This window comes from Lissotriton helveticus, chromosome 6, assembly GCF_964261635.1.
Source record: "Lissotriton helveticus chromosome 6, aLisHel1.1, whole genome shotgun sequence".
Classification (NCBI taxonomy): Eukaryota; Metazoa; Chordata; class Amphibia; order Caudata; family Salamandridae; genus Lissotriton; species Lissotriton helveticus.
Window position 1 is genome coordinate 1,169,971,277 of NC_136067.1, and position 22,957 is coordinate 1,169,994,233.

The 22,957-nt window shown below is 47.4% G+C and overlaps 1 protein-coding gene across 1 annotated transcript in view; it reads right to left on the bottom strand.

Annotated features, from left to right (window-relative positions):
- ARG1 (arginase 1) overlaps positions 1-22,957 on the bottom strand; it is a 176,650-nt gene that overhangs the window by 59,307 nt on the left and 94,386 nt on the right. The window contains exon 3 of the mRNA XM_078648859.1: positions 2,571-2,745. Within this exon, the coding sequence (XP_078504985.1) occupies positions 2,571-2,745 (175 nt within the window). The remainder of the gene's footprint in view (positions 1-2,570; positions 2,746-22,957) is intronic.

Here is a 22,957-nt window from a genome sequence, read left to right on the forward strand (position 1 = left end):
TTCGAGACTACATACAAAGTTAAAGTCCCTGGCGGTGTTCTCTTCATTTACAAAGACCACTGGCCTGAGAACCCTGTGGCCACACCAACTGGTGTTGCTTCGGGTGCTCAGTTTAAGCAGGCGGTTAGAGGTGAAGACCATCAGTACTAATTTATGGTAAACAGAATGTACTTTTCAAACAAACTTTGGGCCAGATCAAAGAGATAAAGACAAAAAATAAAGAAAGGAGGAGGATGAGAAAGAAAGTAAATCAAAACAAAGGTAAAAATAGGAATAAAGTTGAACTTGGAAGAGGGAGATTGACAAGACGTGTGTGGAAGTTGGAGAAAGAGGCATGAGGCATGATGTGGAATCAAGACTAGGCATCCTTGATGTTCTACAACCCTGGCATGAGGCAGCCCCAGGGGCCTGCTCCTAAGAAAAACGTTGGTCTTTTTTGGGGGGGTTATTTTTTACAAATTAGGCAGATGTCACCTCTAGTTGTGGAACCATCGGTATATTTGCTAGATTAGCCACAACAATTGGTGCTATCTCCACACACAAACATTGTCAATTAGTGTGCAGAAACAGGCCTAAGGATCGGCCCTACTTGGTGTGCATACATTATAGTTAAAGGTGCTATATTGTGCAATAGTCAGTCTCAGATTTATATGGAAGAGGTGTGGTGCCGCAGCCAGGGCGACTGACTCCAGAATCTGCGGATCATGGTTCGATCCCCGGTGCCAACGGCAGATGAGCCCATGTGACTCTGGGCAATAGCTTGCTTAATCTTCCCGACGGCCCCCAGCGCCTAGAGACCCTTACGGGTGATTGTTCGCGCTTTACAAATGTGGATTAATATTTATATGACATTCATAGCACCTCCAGAAGCTCTTCATGAGAAGTGAGCATAATTACACCAGACCAAAAAAGGCCTAGAGATGTAAAGTGACAAGTGCTTAAGCAACTTCATTGCTCCTGAGTCGGTGAAGGCTTGAAGAGCAAGCTTGGGGACAAGCTTATGCTCAATGATTTATTATTTCATGAATCCATTGTTTGTTGTGCACAGGTTAGGTAGGGCAAAAATGGTGAGCGAGAGGCAGTCGCTCCACAAATACATTTATTTAAAATCGCAATTGTCATTCAGTATCTAAACTGATTTCTAACATGTTGTAATTAAGCAGGTAGCATAGTGTGTCTTTTAATGATAAACACATGAATTATTTTTACCTCAATTTCATAAGAAGTGCTCTTGATTCTATCTCCATTCTGTTTTATGGAAATGTGTGTGTGCGTGTTTTTTTTAAAATAAACATATTCGTGTAGAGTTACAAACAAAAAGTGAAAGCTGGCCTGTGTGTGGGGACTGGTCCGATTTCTGACTCGTGTCAGAGTAACCACCTCACACACTCCCTGAAATCCCTTAAACGACACTCCATGAAAAGCGGATGCATTTTGCCAATTGCTTATCTGGTTCAATGGGCAAAATCCACCACAAATCTCCTGAATTGCTGCACTCCAATTTGATAGTTTCAAGAAGAGAACACACATCGTTTGGCAAAAACGTAGTCGAATTGTAAACCTATAGCTTCAAGAAAATGGTGAATAATCTCGTTTACACCATGAGCTGACCACCTAAAAGCGGGAACTCTCTCTCCTATCCTTTGTAGGTCAAAATATCAGTTACAAAAATGTTGTCTAGCAAAGAAATCTTGTGCTAAATATCGTTCACAACTGTCTTGCATCATTGAGTGTAGATTTTATTTTATTAACTCCAATGGGGCATTTCTTTTGGTGGACAAAGGTTGGGTCACAGTATTTATATCAGACAATATTAAGGCCATGATATTCTGGTAACGCACCAGCATTTTTCTTAGACAAGATCTAACTCAGCCTCGTTCTTAACTCCTTGACGAATTCTGCCCATCTGCAGGGTCAGGCTGGGGCAAAAAATAGGTATGGGCACCAAAATAAACGCGCCCCCCATTTGTGAATCATATAGCTAAAAATATAGCTAAAAATGCAGCCCATATTTAGGAATCGGGGCAGTTTGGAACTTGTAAAAACGAGGATATGTGTTTAGCAACGATATGGGTGACGGAATGATTTGTGCTTGCTGCATGCAATATTTGTGTTAAATATCAACGGATCAACGCACCATAAAACAGTCCCACACGCCGACAAAATGGCCGCACGCTGATTAGTCAGACCAGCCCTGCAGGTGGTGCCTGATTGCCCTGTAGGCCAGTCCAACCATGCCCCTCTGAATGTACTATAGGCACAGCGGAACCCTACGTGAAAGCAAGCTCACCTGCTAAAGCCACACCGTATACTAATATGTGGCATCACGCGATTTCTCCAAATTTGAAACATTCCCAACTTGCCATTTTGTATATATATTTTCATGAGAGCCTGCCTCTCAGTTAATCGCTTTTTCAATGACTAGATATTCTAGAACCTACTCTATACAGCGCTCTAATTCCCCCCAATGGCTGCTCCAGGGTAAATAGAACTGCAAATAGGTCCTCTTAGCCTGGACTGTTTTTCACACATTAACATTAAAGTTTGAAAAGTCTGGATTGAAGGAATACCTGTGATCCCCTCCCACGGTTAGACAGATTCTTCCGTTTCTCTTCACTTCGGTCACCGTCTTTGCCAGCTTCTCGTTAGCCAGCCCCACCGTCCTGGGGTTCTTCACATTTTCAAAAGGTACGTCATTTTCAACATCGTCGAAATGCAGGTCACCGTAGTCCTTGACATCATTACCTGTGAACATGCAAAGCTGTCACCAAATGCTCGCCACATATGCAGAAAAGACAATATAATGTAGTGGAATCCTCTTGCTGTGCAGACACTGGCCCTTCATCTGAGCATGCACCCCTCATGGCTCCCAGTCTGCCACACCTGCTGGGATAAAGACCCCTTGCTTACATCGTGTACCTATTGGATATATTGAAAACATACACTTTCTGTTACACAAATGTCAAACCAATATTCCATAATGCTACGTGGGTATGAAGGAAAAACCCGCCCTGTCCACACACATAGGCCGCCAAGGCCGTGTTGACATAATTAAGGTTGACTATATTATGCTTATCTTGGACACCACAATAGAAGCATTTCCAAGCAATGACTACATTTATTTGTCCAATACGTGCAGGCCAACACCTACTTGGCTATATATATTTTAAAAAAAACAGTAGCCACTTCTACAGCAAGGAATATGAAGGTCAGAGTAAATTCCTCAAGTTTGGAAAATGGGAATTCTTCACGGACATCACAATCACATCGTCTAAGTGCAGTTGTGAATCATTCACAAAGGAGAAGCATGTGCAGTTTGCAAATAGAAACCCCATCACATGGCAAGTGGCCAAATTCACAACCCAATGATAAACCTGAAATTAAACTTTAGGTCTGAGGTAAAGAGGATTAGCTGTAGTGAGTCCTTTCTCCACTCTCCTCTAGGTATTCAATACTATATGTACGACGCCCAGCTGAGACTTATTACCACACAGTCATCCGTTCATCCATCAGCTCAGCAGTGGTGTTACAAGTTTGGAAAAACAGAACTTGCAGTTCATCATACATCATCGTCCCTTTCTGTACTGTACCTCCAAGAATCGCATCTTTCATACTGGCTGAACATAGTACCACTATAAAAGTCACACCGGTTTCCTCTCCAGGTTACTTGTATTGTATTGTATTTAATTGCATTTATATAGTCCTTACTACCCCTGATGAGGCGCCGAAGCGCTTTTTCTGCGAGTAGTTCGCTATTCCGGAACCCATAAAGGATTATTGATGAATTAGTATAGTGAAATACAAAGGTAATTTCCAAGCAATCTATACACTCTATGCATCGTAGATAAATCTCCTTCCCTGTAACATCACAAAAAGAAGCACGAGGTCTCTATGCCAGCCCTCACTGCGCAAAATAAGTTCCTCAGATCACTGACTGCCCTGCCTCAATCCACCCCAATCAAGCCCCTGTTGTTAGACTTAGGCTGTCTTTCTATTGATGACGTTGCGGGATTCAGGCCATTAGCCTATTGGAGGAGGATCTGGACCACTCCAGAATTGGCGTCTTACGCCAATGCCCTTATGTACATTAGACAAGCCGCCCAGTCCTCAAAGATTAAATGGTTGCAGAAGATCAAGAGTAACTTGAATGATATGGGGCTCCGCCACTTGTGGGAAGATCCAATAGTAAAAGTCCACATTTGTAAAGCGCACAATCACCCGTAAGGGTCTCTAGGCGCTGGGGGCCGTCGGGAAGATTAAGCGAGCTATTGCCCAGAGTCACATGGTGCTGGGCTAACCTGCCGCCGGAGCCGGGGATCGAACCGTGGTCCCCAGATTCCAGCGTCAGTCGCCCTGGCCGCGGCGCCACACCTCTCGGAATTCATTTCCCAGCAAAACTGAGTATAAAGAACTCTACTGGACCATGATTTCTAGGAAGACCCTGTCGATAGTAAGAGGTAGCTCGCTCACAGGTATCTTTATGGAGCATAAACTTCTTCCGGAATTAGAGGCATACTGGAATTTGATCACCAAATCTGGTGACAGAAAACTATACCACCAATTTAGAGTAGGTACCCTCCCCCTAGGATCTTTCACTGCTATATGGAATAAGGCTACAGATATCAATTGCCCTTCGTGCCCATCAAAGGAAGAGTCGGTAACACATGTACTTTTTGTGTGCCCAGCTTACAAGGGCCCCCGTCGCAGGTGGCTTAAGCCACTATGTTCTAATTTTGGTACCAGATCATGTATGACAGCATTTCTTATTCTGGTATCTAATACCCCCCAGATATTGTTATCGCTATGGCGAAATTTCTCAGCTGGTTCTGGTCTTTGAGATGGTTAAACCTGGAGGCTGGTTTGGGAATTCCATGTGTTGCTTGAATGTGCCCCCGAAAAGAAGGCTCCCCTGTTCGAATTTTATTAATTGGGTTTTTATTTTTATTTTCAGTAATATAACATATTATTATATAGTTCACAATAGTTAGGAATTTTGGATAATGTTGATATTAAATCTTGTGAGTATTCTATGCTCTTAGGGCGGTATTTATTATTTTAGATGACACTTTTATGTTGTACTGTGTCTTTTATGATTGAAATGATCGAATAAAGACTAATTGAATTGAAATACAAAGGTAATTTCCCAGCAATCTATAAACCCTATGCATCGTAGATAAGTCTCCTCCCCTTTAACGTCACAAAAAGAAGCACAAGGTCTCTATGCCAGCCCTCCCATCATCAGAGCTCAACTCTGGGGGAAGCGCCAAGATTTGCTTCATCAGACCCAGCTGCAGTTGTTCAGAGTTTCAATCTTGTCTAATCGCACCATGCTTTCAATAAGGCCACTCACTCTGAAGGGTCTCACTGCCCTGCACTGAGGGAAGGAGGCCCTCCATACCCTGTTTCATAGATTCTTCTTATGCAGTTCTTTAGTTCTCTATCCATTCCTCCTTCTCAGCCAGCTTTTTCACTCGAGATAGTGCAATATTAGCGCAAAATTCTAAATTTGACAAAGCAGGGCCCTTTCTTCTTAGGTACACTCCTCTTCCTCACTGCCTAGATGCGTGGTTGTTCCCCAATGTCCTTCGTGCCGTTAAACTTCCTTAGATTCAGGGCTCAGCACCGGCAGTTTTTAAAAGCAGGTGCCCATACAGGTCTCTATGGGGCTCTCCATATTTACACTCAGGGTGATTAAAAAACTTAACTCTGCAATAGTACAACCCGTCACTGCCTTTGATGTAACTTCAAAGAGACTCCTTTTTCAGTTCTATATTTCGCAAACTTGGAGCGCTTTACATGAGCACCAGTTACATTACACAAGGCCAAATTCATTTTTTGAATCACAGGACATGAGGCTCGAACCTGTTTTTTCAGCTTGAAGGTCGGCTGCTCTAGCCTTACACCACAACCTTGCCCACAAGAGCGAGTAGCATTTTCTATATTAAATACAATGAAGTAAAAGATGTTAGTTATTTATCTTATGCAACTAGCAACCATTGGCAACAATGGACAAAGCCAATAGTCCTGGCTTGTTGTAGGTGTAATGTTGCTTGCTGTATTATTTTTCTGGATGCAATTACAGAAACAGTAAAATACCAGTGGGGTGGCACACTACACTAAGGACAGATTTTTAGCTTAAGTGTTTTAAGCCATGCCTAACTACAGCGGCCATGCCCCAGTGAGAGACCCCCCAGTTTTTTCATCCTACTTAAAGCCCTGCTTGGGAAACATCCTCAAGAATGACTCCGGAACAACAAGTTCAGGAGTCACGCAAGCCAAACAATGACTTGCACGAACAATGACTTAGCCCGAACCACTCATGTTCGTTGTTCAGGCTAAGCTGATCTAGTCTTTGCGCAGGGCGGAGTTCAGAGGAGCGTCGGACAGGAAGAAGTAAGAGGGGTTCATGGGTGGAGCGGGCGTGTTTGGGTTCTTTTTTGGGGGTTTGTGTACGTTTTTCTGGAGTGGGGAGGTTCGGCTAGTTTTAAGGGGGTTTGGGGTTAATTTTTAGGGGGTGTGAGGGGTACGATTTAGTTTTTGGGGGGCGGGGGGTTTGAGTTTGCTTTTAGGGGCTGGGAGGGTTTGTGTTAGTATTTAGGGGGTAGGGTGGTTCGGGTTAGTATTTAGGGGTGGGGGTCTAGTTCGTTTTTAGGGGCTGGGAGGGCTTGTGTTATTTTTTAAGGGGTTGGGTGGTTACGGTTAGTATTTCGGGGGTAGAAGGGGTTCAAGTTAGTTTTTAGGGGGTGGGGGTTCAGGTTGGTATTTAGCGGCCAGAGGGGTTCAAGTTCGTTTTAAGGGGTAGGGGGTTCGGGATAGTGTTTAGAGGGTGGGATGAGTTCAAGCTAGTTTTTAGGGGGTGGGAGGTTCGGGGTAGTTTATAAGGGGTGGGGGATTTGGTTTAGTTTTTAAGGGTAGTTTTAAGGGGTAGTTTTTTGTTTAATGTCTGTTTATTGAAAACAAGCAAATAGAAGGCACATGTTGCAGTAAGAACAACGGAACAACGGAACAAGAACAACGGAACAAGAGTACAATAGCCAGTCCAGACTCCGATCTTGCATTGGAAGAATGGCATAGCACTACAGCTGGAGATAAAGTAGGGTCCTAGTAGGCTGAGCCCAAGCAACTATGAAACCCTCACCTCACGAAGAGGAAATACCTTGCGCTGCCACAATACTAAACAACCTCTGCCATATTTAAGAAGAACGAAAACACACAACAAAAGAAAGAATGAAATCGAAATTGGAAGAGATGAAAAGACAGCAACAGAGGGGTTAAGCCAGCAACGGGAGGGGAGCCAGGGGGGTTCAAATCTGGATGCGCTGTGGAGAGACGAGGCCCAGGGTGGGGGCCGTGGTTCTCGGGGACTAGAAGACCTGCCTGCTAGTTCAAGTGGGCCGTTCTGGGATTCTGGTTTCCGACCCCGAATGAAGGGCTCCAGGGAGTTTTCAAACAGCTGCAGGGCACGCAGGCTGGGGGGGCATCAGGCGGGAGTGCTCAGTCTAGGAGAGGTGTGGTGCAGCGGCCAGGGCAGATGTCTTCAGAGCACAGGTTTCACGGTTTGATCCTCGGCTCCGGAAGCAGCTCAGCTCAGCACCATGTGACTCTGGGCAATAGCTCACTTAATTTCCATGACGGCCCCCAGGACCTTGAGACCCATAAGGGTGAGTAGTTTGTGCTTTACAAATATGGATTTATTTATTTAAGTGGCCTATAAGTGGCAGCCAAATGCGCTCGAATCGTGTGTTCGTGTGATTAAGCCGTGCCGTGAGTAATTATAAGGCCAGGGCATCCCACAACCGAAGGAACCAAGCAGCAATGGGAGGAGGATGGGGTCTTTTCCAACAGGAGGCAATGGACTGTCTCGCCGTTCCCAGCAGGTGAAGGATCAGATGCCATTCCTCGGTAGTCATGGCTTTCAGCGTGCCAGGTTTAATGCCCAAAATCGTTAATGACGGTGTAGAGGGACCCGGGAAACCAACCACTTTTTTAATGTGATTGAGGACCTCCTTCCAAAACAACGTGAGACCAGGGCAAGACCACCAGATGGGCAGGAATTCCCCTCTATCACTCTGGCACCTCGGAGGGGAGTTCAGGAACATCCGATGGAGGCGAGTGGGGGTATAGTACCATTGTGTCATTAGTTTGTATGCTGATTCGAACTGAGGTGTACTGCGGTAGACATTAGGGATGTCTCTCCACAAGCCGGCCCACTTCTCCGGGGAGATGTCAGCGACCAGGTCAGAGGCCCAACGCATCTGATAGCTATGAGGCGTGAGTTGTTGAGAGTGCTGTAGAACAGAGTAAGTTTTGTATATGAGGCCCCTTGACCCCTCAAATCTATGAACCAATGATTCAGAAGGGGTGAGCTGTTGTGTAACTTCCCGGACATATGTTGGGGAGAGAAGCCAATGTCTCAACTGATAATATTGCAAGCGTGCTTTCCGAGAGGTGAAAGGTTTGTTTGCACTGTTCAAAGGTACGGAGTGCGGTGCACTGGAAGAAATCCTGGGTAACTCGCCGGCCCTCCACAGTCCAGGAATCCTGAGGTTGTAAGGCAGGGGGAAACAGGGGGTTACGTGTTAGAGGTGTGTTGGAAACGTCATTAGGCCAGTCTATCCCAGATCTCCAGGACCCTTCTCATTGGAGTAGCTATATAAGCACTGCGGGACGGGCCCCGCGTGGTAGCCAGGCTAGGTCCCACAAGGGTCCACAGGCTACCGCCTGGTCCAAGTGGAACCAATGCTTCTTGCTTTCTGCAAAAATCCATTCAGATATAAACCGGAGATGGCAGGCCAAGTAGTATTCCATCAAGTTGGGACAGGCAAGACCCCCCGGGATCTAGGAAGCATAAGAATCTTGTGAGAGAAGCGAGGGCGAGATTTCCCCATACAAATTTGGTAAAATCTTGCTGCAGGGCCAGAATGTCCGCTTGTGGTATGGGGGTGGGAAGAGATTGGAAGAGATAAAGTATTTTAGGAAGTAGAGACATTTTGATGGTGTTGAGTAGCCCTAACTACACCAGGGGAAGGCCTTCCCATCTGCGCATTTCCTCTCGTATGGACCTCCAATATTTGGGCCAATTAGACGAGGTCCAAGACGGAAGTGTAGGGGTCAGGTCCAGGCCCAGATAGCGAATCGAAACATCGGTCAACTGCACCAGGATCAAGTCCCGCAGTCCCTGGACCTCCAGGGCCAAAAATTTAAGATTGAGGGCATGGGATTTTGCAAGGTTGATCCGATAACAGGACGCGGCTTTAAAGGACCCCAGGAGTGTCGCCACTGCAGCAAGGGTGGTCGATGGGGAGGACAGGGATAGGAGAAGATCATCAGCGAAGAGAGAGTCTTTATGCTCATAGCAACCCATGTGGATACCCTGTATATCTTGATTACGGCGTATAGCAATAGCCAGGGGTTCAACCACAAGGGCAAATAGTAAGGGAGAGAGCGGGCACCCCTGTCTAGTATCGCGATGAATTGGAATAGGAGCTGTAAAAGAGCCATTAAACCGAATGCGAGTGGTGGGTTCCGCATATGGGGCCATCAGTTTAGAGATCATCCAGGGTCCCAGACCAACCTTCTAGAGGACCTCCCTGAGAATGCTCAGTCCACACAATCAAATGCCTCTCCGCTGCGTTCGACACGGTCTGCCACCGCACCCTAGTCCAGCGCCTCAGCAACATCGGTATCCAAGAGAAGGCACTGGAGTGGATCATCTCGTTCCTCACCGGAAGAACACAAAGAGTCCGCCTCCCCCCGTTTCGCTCCGAGGCCACCGAAGTCATCTGCGGCGTCCCGCAAGGATCTTCACTCAGCCCCACCCTCTTCAACATCTACATGAAACCTCTCGCAGCCATCGCACGCCAGCACAACCTCAACATCATCTCTTACGCTGACGACACCCAGCTAATCCTCTCCCTCACCAGAGACCCCGATACCGCCAGAACCTGCCTACACGAAGGGATGAAAGACGTCGCCGAGTGAATGAAGGACAGCCGCCTGAAACTGAACTCGGACAAGACGGAAGTCCTCATCCTGGGATCTTCGCCCTCCGCCTGGGACGACTCCTGGTGGCCCCCAGCCCTGGGCACCGCACCCAAGCCAACCGACCACGCACGCAACCTGGGCTTCATCCTGGACCCCTCCCTCTTGATGACCAGACAAGTCAACGCCGTCTCCTCATCGTGCTTCAACACCCTGCGTATGCTTCGCAAGATCTTCCGCTGGATCCCGACCGAGACCAGGAAGACTGTCACCCAGGCACTCGTCACCAGCCGACTGGACTACGGAAACGCCCCCTACGCCGGAACCACAGCCAAGCTACAGAAAAGACTCCAGCGCATCCAGAACGCCTCCGCCCGACTCATCCTGGATGTCCCCCAACGCAGCCACATCTCCAGCCACCTGAGGAACCTGCACTGGCTCCCCGTCGACAAGAGGATCACGTTCCGGCTCCTCACCCACGCACACAAGTCTCTCCACGACCTGGGCCCCAAGTACCTCAACGACCGCCTGACCTTCTACACGCCCACCCGCCAGCTACGGTCCACCAGCCTCGCCCTCGCAGCCGTACCACGCATCCGAAGAGCCACTGCCGGAGGAAGATCCTTCTCTTACCTGGCTGCCAAGACTTGGAACTCCCTCCCCATCCACCTTCGGCTGACCCAGGACCATCTCGCCTTCAGGAAACAACTCAAGACCTGGCTGTTCGAGCAGTAGCATACCCCTCCTCCCAAGCGCCTTGAGACCCTCCCGGGTGAGTAGTGCGCTATACAAATGGCATGATTGATTGATTGATTGAATGCCCTTTCGGCATCTAGAGACACCAGACAGGCAGGGATATCTCTGATTCACTCTTTCTCCACTAGATGGGCTATCCGGCGAATATTGTCTGCAACCTGACAGTGGCCGATAAACCCTACTTGATCGGGTCAATGAGACCCGGGAGATGTGGTTCCAAACGATTCGCCAGGATTTTTGTGAATATCTTGGCGTCAGTGTTTAACAGGGCAATAGGGCGAAAGGAAGCTGGCAGGGCCGGATCCTTTCGGGGCTTGGGGATAAGCACTATTTTCGCCTCATTCATCGTGGGGGAGAGGCCCGAGTGATCAGTGAAGCTATTAAAGAGATGGAGCATATTGTACTGTAGTTGCGGATAGAAAACCCAATAGAAAGTAAGCGGCAGGCCATCAGGACCCGGAGTTTTGCCTATCGGGAGCTGTTTTAGTACTTTAGCTATTAGGATCAATAGGGTCCTCATGGTGGGCGTTTGCGCGGTACGGCCGGGGTCCGTCCGAACCACGCCCAGTCATAAATCACCTAAACTGCAGCGGAATTTCCACCGCGGTCAACGGGTTAAACAGACTTGTGATAACAAAACTGTAAGTGTATGTAAACAGCCGGAGAGTCTTCCGTATTCGAACACTGATCTAGAAATATAAAGCACTAGAGCAGGGGTATCGGGCCAAGCGATCTGCACTTTATCCTATATATTGTGGTCCAGTAGATTTATTGTGGGTGCTATTAACCTGAAGTCATATACCCCTAGACTCCCAATGATTCAAAACAGCAAAATGGTACAGCACCCCACACAGTGTGTCTTTTACAATAACATTAAATCCATTCTTCCAAAAAACATTTCAGTAGGACTTGAGGTTCTTTTTTTCTTTTGCTTTTATTAACAATCTTCCAGTTCAAAAAGAAACGTAGCCAACGCGTTTCGTCCGTAGGACTTCTTCAGGGCTTTTTATTTGTGGCTGTAGAAAAAAATCTCTTTTCTTTTAATTTCTGGTTTGTTAAGCGTCAAAGAGTATATAAGGCATAAGTGGCCTTGCGAGGAAGGATGACAGTCAATCCTTCTATGTATACTGATCTTGGGTCATTGAGGACGTATATATTCACCGCCTAGTACAAATGGTGCGCTTGTCTCTCAAACGCACCCTTTGCTAGCTCCAACGCCTAGGCCCCCGGTTCCGGCCCCTAGGAGATCTAAGCTAATTCCTGCTCCCCAACCAAGGGGAGTTGAGAACTCTACTAACGGTCTCACTGGTAACACTACTTCCCCCCATGACAGGCGCAGGGTGGTAAATCTGCCCCCAGAAGCAGTTCCATACACAACAATCATGGTGGGAGTACCCGAGCTAACGGGTGACATAAGGGAGCCTCAGGACTCTTTACGCAACAAGGTCATAAGTTGGCTTAGTATTAATAGGCCGCTGCCCCCAAACCTGAAAGGTGAGGTTCTGATGGTCAGGAGGATCCCATGGATTGGCCTTACCCCAAAGAACAGGGCAGGGGATTGCATCATTGTAAGTTTCAAAAGCCCACATGTCGCCAACTACATCTGCAATTGGCTTGTAAGGCCTGATAAGTCCAACATTGAATTAGTACCCCTCTCACACTTCTACCCAAATGCTTGCAACACGGAGGTGGGGAGGGAGAAGGGGTGGACTAGAGTAGGCTTTGCTGTAGATGGCTCACATTATAGACCAAGGCAATACTTACCACCTGTTCCGGCCAATATCATACATCACAATAGATTTTCCTGCCTAGACCAGGTCGACTGACCACAAACTGGGGAGATTCTCCTCAGCCATGGAAAGCCGGTGGGTGAGGCGCAAAGTTGGGCGGGATTGAGTGCTGCCCCTGTATCTGAAAGTGGCCCACTGGATACCGATAAAGAACGAATGGTTACCCTGGATGATAGTCCGGGCCAACAAGGGCTTCCACCGAACATTGGGTCTGACCATAGTTTGCAACTTGAGGAGGCGGAGGTGGATGGTCCACCCACCACCACGGTTTGTAACATTGCTCTGTCAGACACTTACCCACCGATAGTTACCGCGCAACCTCCTACTGGAGGTCAAGGTACACTACTACCAGATCCTGGGTTGAGAATCCTCTCCTGGAATGTGGCAGGAATCGCAAATAAGGAAGGCACACCGGAGTGGGATCAACTATTGGGTGTCAATGATATCCTCCTTTTCCAGGAAACATGGGCGAGGGAACCCCAAACCATGAGAGGGTTCGAAATATTTGAAATTCCTGCAAAATGGAGTGGGAAGGGGAGGCCGTCAGGAGGCTTGGCAATCTGGATTGCGAGTCACACTGGGTGCCAGGCGGAACAGGTGCATACGTTTTCGCAGGACATCCAGTGTGTACTGCTCACATGGCCTGGCAAACCATCGTGGGCTATTGTTAATGTCTACTCGCGACCAGTTGCCGCGCCAAACGAATCGCCCACCCTAAACGATTTGTCCTCCTTCCTGGGTCAACTGCCAGGAGACTTCAAGGTAGTGCTGGGAGGAGACTTTAATTGCCATTTTGAACCCCTGGAAGGCCTACTGGAGGGTGCCCCCACTGCCGAGGATGACTACTGGGGGGTTCCACCATCGTCCTCGCCCCACCCTAAAGCCTGGTCCCCTCTAGTAATACAACTCATGTCCCTCACCTTGAACTTCGCACTGAGGGCTTGTAATGGTCGTACCCCTTCCGATACCCCCTCAGTGTGTACTTTCAACAGAAGGGGCCATGAGTCGAGGCTAGATTACATCATGATAGATATCACACTTTGGCCAAAAGTCCTCGACTTCAGGGTAATAAATAGGTCAGACAGTGACCACAACGCCCTTTGCTTAAACATCCAGCAGCCCCTGTCCCAAGCGGGTCCATCCAAAGGTACCGGAGGTGAAGATATGGGGGAGCTGCTTCTTACAACAAACAGACGTCGGGTTAAGTGGGGAAAGCTCGTGAGCTCAGAAGATGCCATTAATAAGCTATACGAGTTGGCACTCCCAAGGTTCATAGAGGTGGATGTGCTTTTAAATGAACCAAGAATCCCAGAATTTAACGAGAAACTGGGTAGCATACACCAGGAATTAGTGAGGGATCTGGCGGAGGTATTTCAGCCTGTGGTGCCAACCCGAAAGAAAAAGACCCACGTTCCCACCTGGTACACCTCCTCCTGCAGGGCAGCCAAATCTGAGCTTATTGCCGCAATCAAGGAGGGGTCAAATAAGACCAAGGTACGTGACCTTAGGAAGGAGTATAAATCAGTGATGGCAAATGCTAGGACCGAGTGGGACTGGAACCACTGGCAGGACCTTCATGATGCCCTAAAAGCCAGGGATTCCCGGAGATTCTGGGCCCTGGTAAACTATGGGACGGGGGAACTTAAGGAAGCAATTGAACCCAACATTGCCCCCGCGGTTTGGGAGGATCACTTTGGGACACTCTATCAAGACATGAACACCTGCCCTGACATAGCCCTGTCAGTGCCCATAGGCTCCCAGGACTCTGTCTTGGAATTATCCCTAGGGGAGGTGGAGGCTGCTCTGGAGCATTTATCGCTGGGGAAGGCGCCGGGTTTGGATAAGCTACCCGGGGATCTTTTTAGGCATCACCCGGACATCTGGGGTCCGTACCTCCTTATTCTTTTTAACGCCATTTTAGGAGGTATGGCAATCCCCGGGTCTTGGCTGGGGGCAGAGATTGTACCGATTCATAAGAAGGGGTCCACTCTGCTCCCGGCCAACTACAGGCCTATTAGCCTAATAGATGTACCCCAAAAGCTCTTTGCGCGCCTTATCCTTAACCATCTGCTGGATTGGGTGGAGGACAATGACATCATGAGCCCCCTCCAGGCTGGCTTCAGAAAGAACACGTCGACCATGGACCAGATCTTCCGCCTCCTCCTCCTTTATTGGAAGACGGTGACGTTAGAGGGGGGAAGACTGTATATGGTCTTCGTGGATCTGAGGTCAGCCTTCGATTTAGTCCCTCGAAGGAAATTATGGGAGGTTTTGCAAAAGCTAGGAGTACCCCCTCAGCTACTCAGCATTATCATCAGGTTGCATGAGAACAACTATGCACAAGTGAGGTGTGGGAGGGAGGGCAAGCTCTCGTCCAGATTTCCGGTCCATCGAGGAGTCAGACAGGGCTGTGTCTTGGCGCCGACCCTGTTCTGTCTTTTCATTAATAGTGTCATACTACATCTTGATAACGTTAAGGATAATGATGCCCCGCTCCTGGCAGGCAGGAGGGTCCCAGCAATAATGTTTGCTGACGATACCCTCCTGCTTTCCAAATCCCCCATGGGGATTCAGAGGATCGTGAACGGTTTTGGCCTTTTCTGTCGCCAACATGGGCTGGAGGTGAACACGGAAAAGACCAAGTTCATGATCTTCAATCCCCCGACCAAAACTATACCAAATCCCACACTGGGGGAAGTCAGTCTTGAGAGGGTCTCGACCTTTATATATTTGGGGGTAACACTCCAGGAAAACCTCTCATGGGACTGTCAGATAGCTAGATCCAGGCTAAAACTGTCCCAGTTATCGGGTGCAATGCTGAAGGTGGCCAACAAGTCCACCTTTAAGCCTGTAAGCCCGGCCCTGGAAACATACAGGTCCCAAGCCAAGGCAGCAGCCATGTATGGTAGCGAGTTATGGGGACACAAAGCAGGGAAGGCTTTGGCAGGAGTGGAAAATAGTTTTTTAAGACGCCTACTTGGTCTCCCGCAAGGCACGCCACTTCTGCCTCTAAGACTAGATATGGGTCTTCCCTCCATTGCTGAAGATCTTCTGTCAAAACCTGTGAAGTTTTGGCTTCGGATATGGACTACTGAGGAACTGCACCATTACGGACAGGACCTCATTCATGTAATGAGCCTGAATGGCAACAACAAAATTCCCTGGCTGGCTTTTATTAAGACGGAATTGCTCAGTATGAACTTGCCAGACTTATGGGATGATCCAGCTCAGGGTTGCCAAAGGATCACACGTAAAACTCTGGCCCAGTTGTACAAGAACAAAAACCTGTCTCACTTGGAAAATGCTTATAATAGTGGCACCCTGACGGCACGTTTTATGGAATCCAAAAATTCTTATGTTTTCGAACCTTTTATGGATTTTATCTTTCCTGTTCTGGCGAGGAAATTGTTTGTGCAATGGAGGTTCGGTACACTCCCCACCAAAGTATTTACCTGCAAATGGTCCATAGGGGGTGACAAACTTTGCCCATGCTGTAAAGCCCAGGACGAAGATGACCTACATATAATGTTTGTATGCCATGCCTACCAGAGACCCAGGAAGCGCTGGTTAGCACCGCTCTGCCGGAAACTGGGGTGCAGGAATTACCCACAGGCTTACAGGGTCATGAAAACTAATACTCTGGGCCATATTGTGTTTGCTGTTTCAAAATTCTTATTGGCAGCGTGGATAATTAGGAAGGAAATGTCCCCCTGAATTGGTACTACCTTGCACCCCCTATCCCCCGCTGGTCCAGTAGAGACTTTTTATATGTAAAAATACTGTGTTTTAAATGTATGTATTGTATTTTACTGTATCTTTTATGGCCTATATGGCCGAAATAAAGAATTTTTGGAATTGGAATTGGTATGCAAATAAGAGTTTTATTGACTAGTTGACTCTGAATAGTAAACATAAGGCACTAGAGACAAAACATAATCCTACATTTAAGTAGATGTAGAAGCCACTGTACCGGTGCACTTTATGAAGTCATGGTTCAGTAGAAGTGAGATTTCAGTAAATTACATTGCATAAAAGAGCAAATTTACTTTATGAGATTTCTAATAAATCAGGGGAAATTGCTTGTTAGAGCAGTAAGGTTGCAATCAGTCTTGGTTGAAGACAAAGCGTTGTGCAATTAACAAATTGTGTAATCAGATTGCCCTCTGTACAATAACCTGGGAACCAAGCTTGGGTATAGTACTTAAAGTATCTCACAATGTGGAGACTAATCAAGCGTGGAAGTAGCAGCGTAAAGTAAAATCCAATAAGGGATTTATTTTGTTTTTATTAAGAACAAGATGAGGTTGTTGTAGGAAGGTGGATATCTGACTATGGTTACCCCCAAACTTTTTGCCTAGTGTTTAGCTGGTTTTTGACGTAGTTGGCCTGGGATCCTGCTATTCAGGGCCCCAGGCTAATTGCTCTCTCCTTAAAATGGACTCCATGTACCTTAGGTACATACCCAATTGGAACTGGTTCACCTTATTGGCCCCTGTAACAGTGTACCCCAGGTACCCAGGGCATAGGTGCTTCCAAGGCCTACCAGGGGCTGCAGCACGTATTGTGCCACCCCTGGCCTGGCCTCCATATTTGACACAACTGGCTGATCACTCAGCTGGGGTAAGTCGGTATAACCACCCCTTACTTAGGTATAGTATATCTATATCTAACTTAAAATGGAACCATACGTTCCTATCAGCCACTCCTATGGAAGGCCTCTTCAATTCTGGAGGCAGAGTGCTTGGAAATATGTGAGATGGTGCTCTGGCATGAGCTGAGCATGTCTGCAGCTTTCGGAACCATGTCCTTTAGCTGTTTCATGATACTGCCATACCATATACTCTTAAGTGCATTATGAGCCTCGCGGTTAAATGCTATCTTTGGTTTGGCTTTATCAAAACATGTCGAGTAAGGTGTCATACGAATTGGAATACTACCCCCTCGCCAGTTCTGGCGACGGGGGTAGCATTCCACCCTTCTAGAGGGACACGACTTGTACCTAGCCTGAACCCCGGTTAAAGTTAAACAGAGCCTCAGCATCACAAAATGGATGCTGCCACCACAGACACAAGTCTGACCTCCTGCTGCTGGGAGTCCTTCCAGCGAGGGCAGCTTGGACAAAGGGTTTCCTGCCTTGGGAGGTGCTAGCACCACCCCAGACAGGATTTTGTGTATTGGGTAGGACAGGGCTGAATAGAATCAGACATGCCTGGGGCACACAAGGTGTCCCTGTGCATAGGCCAGTTCAAACCGGTCCTGGGGCTCTCCAGCCCCAGTCCTGGCGCGAAACTGGACAAAGGAAAGGGGGTGTAACCACCCCCCTTCCTGGTCCCACCCAGAGGAGGGACCTAGTAGGTGATCCGGCCCCCAGATTTGGAATAAGAGTAGGAGCTGTGTCCTTAGACTTCAGATCATCCTGAACTCGACTTGAAATACAGAAGAAACTTGGACTTCGACATCAGAAGACTGAAGAGAATCTCCCTTGTGGCCAAGGAGTGACCACCCTGTGAATACAGGCACCAACCAGCAACTCGACATCTGCTTTGCCGCCGCCTCCCGCCGGAGCCCGAGCCCAGAGCCTGACAAGACCCAGACTCCCAGACATATCAGAGCCCGATCCACAGTCCCTGAAAAGAAGAGACCCGTGGAGGCACCGAGAGACGTGGGACCGGACATCTTGGAAGACCCCCAAAGATCTGACTGCGCAGCACCCGAGGCACCCTCAATGCTGTGCTTTGGGGTTTGAGAAGCCCCAACACCGAGCAGCATTTGCACCGAAGATCAGCCCCCCAGCATCTCCACGATCTGCGTGGGGCCCTTTTGCACTTTGCCACTCGACGCACCATCCCAGTCACTTTCCACGCGGCTAGTGGCCATCTTGGCGACGAAAACTACAACTTACACCACTGGTCTGGTTGCTCCAGACTGGCCCTTGCTCCCCTGAAAAGGAGCACCCGCTCTGACCTTGCTGGTCCGAGTGAGAAGCTTGAAACGATTCCTGCGTGACTTGCTTTTGCCAAGACCTGGTTGCTCCAATCAAGTTGCCGACACTGCCATCAGCGAGAGCCATTGTGGGACAGCTTGTGATCGACTCCTGGACATCCTTGACCTCTTCGTGTCCACGTGGCTGCAGAGACAATCTTCACTTCATCACCTGTTTGCACCCGACATCGCCTGGTTCCATCCTGGTTCCACGGTAGTCACTGGCTAGTGACTTTGAACATTGTCCCCTCTGCTTTCAGGTCTTCACCTCTTCAGATCCACCCTTGGATCCACCGGAACTCTTCACGACGACCCGGCTGCAGCACCTTCAGCTCCAAGCACCATCGACCTGCGTGACGAAACCCGACACTACTTCGCACCTGTGCACCCGCTTCCTGTGGGTGAGATAACTCGGCAACGCCGGTGTTCCCACACTGGTGTACACCTTTAGTGCCTGTGTCTAAAGTTTTATCCTTGTAGGTCCATCGGAAGGTTCCTTAAACACTAACTTTGTAACTTTTACGCACCATTGACATTGCATTGGTGTATGCGTGCACTTTAAGCGCTGCACCCGAGTCCCGTGGGCCTTTCCCGACTTCATCACTGTTAGTCCTGAACAGCTCCAGCGATTCCCCAGGCCCTAGGCCTCTTCACTTTCCCCATAGTGGTTCTTATACCACTATTTTAGTATATGGTTTAGGTGGCCCCTAGGGCTCATCCATATTTGTGCAACTTTTAAACTGTGTTTTGTTTTAACGCATTTGCTTCTGTGCTCATAAAGAGTATAGGGGATATTTGTAGAAATAAATCTATATATATTTTCAATATATATCTGTGTGGTGTCCTTTCATTTGGTATTCAAGGGGATTGTGTATGGTAAAACAGCTTGCTTCACATGCCTTTACAGAGTTTAGCCTAAGACTGCTTAGTCCATGCTACCCCTAGGATAGCTTGTCTATGAGGTTGACTTTACAACCTCCACCATAAGGGTTGCTTGGCATGATACAAGGTGATCACTAGAACTAGTGAGCATCATATATCAGGCCAACTTCTCACAGTTGTTACTAGAACAGTTAACTTATATTTTTCAGTATTTTGTATGTTGTGTATCCAGGGTGCTCGGGTAACATACTGCAAATATTCAAGTAACTCAATGTAACTTTTCATATGGTGAGTATATAAATGAAGTAAAGGAATAGATAGATTCGCACTCCTAAGTAAACAGCTTATGAGCTTCTATACTCATATAATGTGTATGAGTGTAAAGAAATTATTGCGTGCGGACACGTAGTTAGGAGAGTACCCACTCCCAAAGAGTAATACAATCAGTGCAATGAGTCTTTGCAAACCAAAGACTGCGTGTCGCACAGCTCCACAGGCCCTAAATTAGGCCTAATTAACCTTTAGCAATTTTTTCTTCAATTTCATCATAAAGTATTTCAAACATACTCAAAATAATATTGAGTAGTAGAGTATATAAATGAACCATGTAATAGACTTGTGCTTGCTTATGCATTTGCCTCTTATTTGGATACACAAATATACATCATGACATGATTCTGGTAGGCATGATTTCACAACATTATCAATGGACACAGAAATGATGCTCAGCATTTCCAAACTTGAAACGAGTTTGTTTTCCTGCTAACTGCAGTATTTTTTAATCTCTCGCCTGTGGCAGCACATGCACGTTTGCTTGCAAGTGTGTTGTATACAAGAAGAAGCTTGGAGCCCGCCCATGGCTTACCATTCATTGTCTACATTACTCTCGCATGTATTGCCTCAGCGCGTGCCAGCTCGACTTCCTCTTGTTTCGGCTGGAGCTTGGACCGAGTACCAATTGCTCCAGCTTGATTTCCGGCCTTCCGCGGATCGTGCTTTCATTCTGGTACACATTTTTTTCCATATTGCTTTTTCTCCTTCTCAACCCCTCATTTTCATATAATTCGGTTGCCACATCAGGCGGTTACGTAATGGATGCTTTGGTTAAATTTGATGGCTGTTCCAAGCCGGCTTGCCTGTCTTTGTCCATTCCAAGCGTCATTTACACAACATATGGGCCAGCTTCTTTAAAAGTGGCGGTAGATGGTCATGCGGGTAAGTAAAGTGCTTCTGTGCAGGCACAAACATCAATTATGTCCCGAGCTGGGAAAGCAACCACGTCGGAAAGTTGCAGTAATTGTTGGTAGGTTTCTGTCTATCGGAAGAACTTGTTTATGCAGTAACAACAGGTCACTGAAATGAGCAAGATATATACAGGGGCGTAACGGAGGCCCCCACAGCCCCTGTGGTGAGGGCCCCCATGGTTTCTTGTTTTGGAGCGCCCCCCCTCACCCTCAGTCTAAGCCATGCCATTGCATTCATTGTAGAATGCGTGCAATGGCATTGAATAACAAGCATTTGCAAAGCAATCAGCCTCGCCTTTGGGGCCTTATATGTATTTAGCTATGCAGCACATTAGCCTGGGTGCTGAAAGATCTACTGTTCTTTAACATGGAGTGAGCACCACACTGCGTGACATGCCAGGTATGGGAGCACCTGGAGAGAAATATTGCCTTTCAGCGGGAAATGTTATAGTCCAAAGCTTTGTTTTTATTATATAATCAGGGTCTTCGGTGGTCATATCACTAAAAAAACAATATTTGAAAAAAATATTATTGTCTACGGGTGCTCGTGGAAGACAATTTCTATGGACTGGAATCTAGAGAATGTTAAAGTGATTCTGGTATTTTACTGACCTCTGCTGGTTGTTTTCTATCAAGAAAGTTAAATAGAGGCAGTGGCCTGAAAAATAAAAAAAGAAAGTACCTCAGCAGAAAGCAATTCAGGTATTTTACTGACTTCTACTGGTCGTTTTCTATCAAGACAGTTAAATAACGTGTTTTGCGTGAAAAGTTAAGGACCTGACTACAGGGCTGTCTAGGCTTGACCTAAAAAGAATAAAGCCCCCTTTTTTAAGGCCTAGATCCTACTGCTCTAGATCAGTCTCTCTAGCAGATACTGTCGGGGTGCCTCATATGCAGCAGCTGTGCGCTGTATAACTGCAAATTGATTGACTGGTTCATTGGCAAACTTGAGCAGGCCATGGAAAGTCACCCAAGAGTACTCTTCCCTGGTGCTCAGTCACAACTAGAGGGAAGGAAAACCTCATTACATTTACAACCCAGACATTGCTACTCTCAGAGGCAGGCCTGAAAGCTGCAGGCTTTATGGGGGTCCCTTGGAGCAGAAGCAGGTAAAAGGATGATTTTAATTTAAATATGCTAGCACAGCATCCATCAAGCAGGCACTTTCCTAGGGTGGTGGGCGTGGCCAAATGTGCCTTGTGGAAAAGTAAATTTTGCCATGTTCTGTGTCCCTACGTGTCATCCATCATATGTTATGTGTGCATGATTAAATATGCATATGCATTCCCCATGTCTGATTAATGACGCAATTACAGTTGTGTCCCCCTCTAGTATGCCAGTTTCCAGTCCTCGTGAATAATACGAATATCAGGCCTATGTAAAGCTACGTTGCCACGTTTCTCAGTGTGCACGTTATTCCATTATAAAGTCCCCGTTTCTAGGCCTCAAAAGGGCCCGGACACCAGATTCAGCTCCTGTCTCCTGAAGCCTCGCTGAGGAGGGATACAGCCCCCACCTGTATCCTCGACCCTTCACTTACTTCCTGCCTCGCAGTGCCCGGTCCAGCCTGGCTCAGTCTCTGAGTCTGCCAAGAATATGTTATAGTTCCAGTTATCAGTTCAGTCCTCCTTCTCTGCATTCCTAAGCTACTGAACTGCATCAATAGTTTCCGTCATTGTCTAGCCTTCACGCCTCCACGTTAGAGAAATACTGCATTTAATGGTCATTTCATATTCTTCATATTCTTCATCACGCACTACATGTAGAATAATGCATGGTCCAGTCTTAGAATCAAGTTAGCCTTTCCCCTCCTAACTTCTAGTTCATATCAACATGTTCCCTAAACATCAGATACTAGATAGGGTTTAGGTACATGTCGCTCCGACCCTCCAGACTTCAGTCTCTGCTCCTAGCACAGAGTTCATAGCCCCCAGCTTCTCCTAGTGATACGTCATTGCTAGTTTGCGCGCACCATCAGGTTAGAGGTCCCGGCTCCTTAGGTAGCCCCCTCTATGGTTTCCGCCCCATTCATGACATATCCTGTTACGTCTGCACCACATGTCTATGTATACGCCCAGTTACACCTACTTTTGCCTTTATCTTTCGCGACTGCTACGCGTCACACCTATTGCTCCACCCACTGCTACGCCTACTGCAATGTAATGCTATGTGTTTGCGTTATGTATATATGCTCATGTATTGTTATTAAAAGTCAGCGCGCTCATCCCAGATCCAGCCCCAGCAGCTGCTGGGCCCTGTCACCCTGCCATCCTATTCCTATGCAGGTTGTCCTGTTCCTGTCCTTATGCTGTATTAAACCTG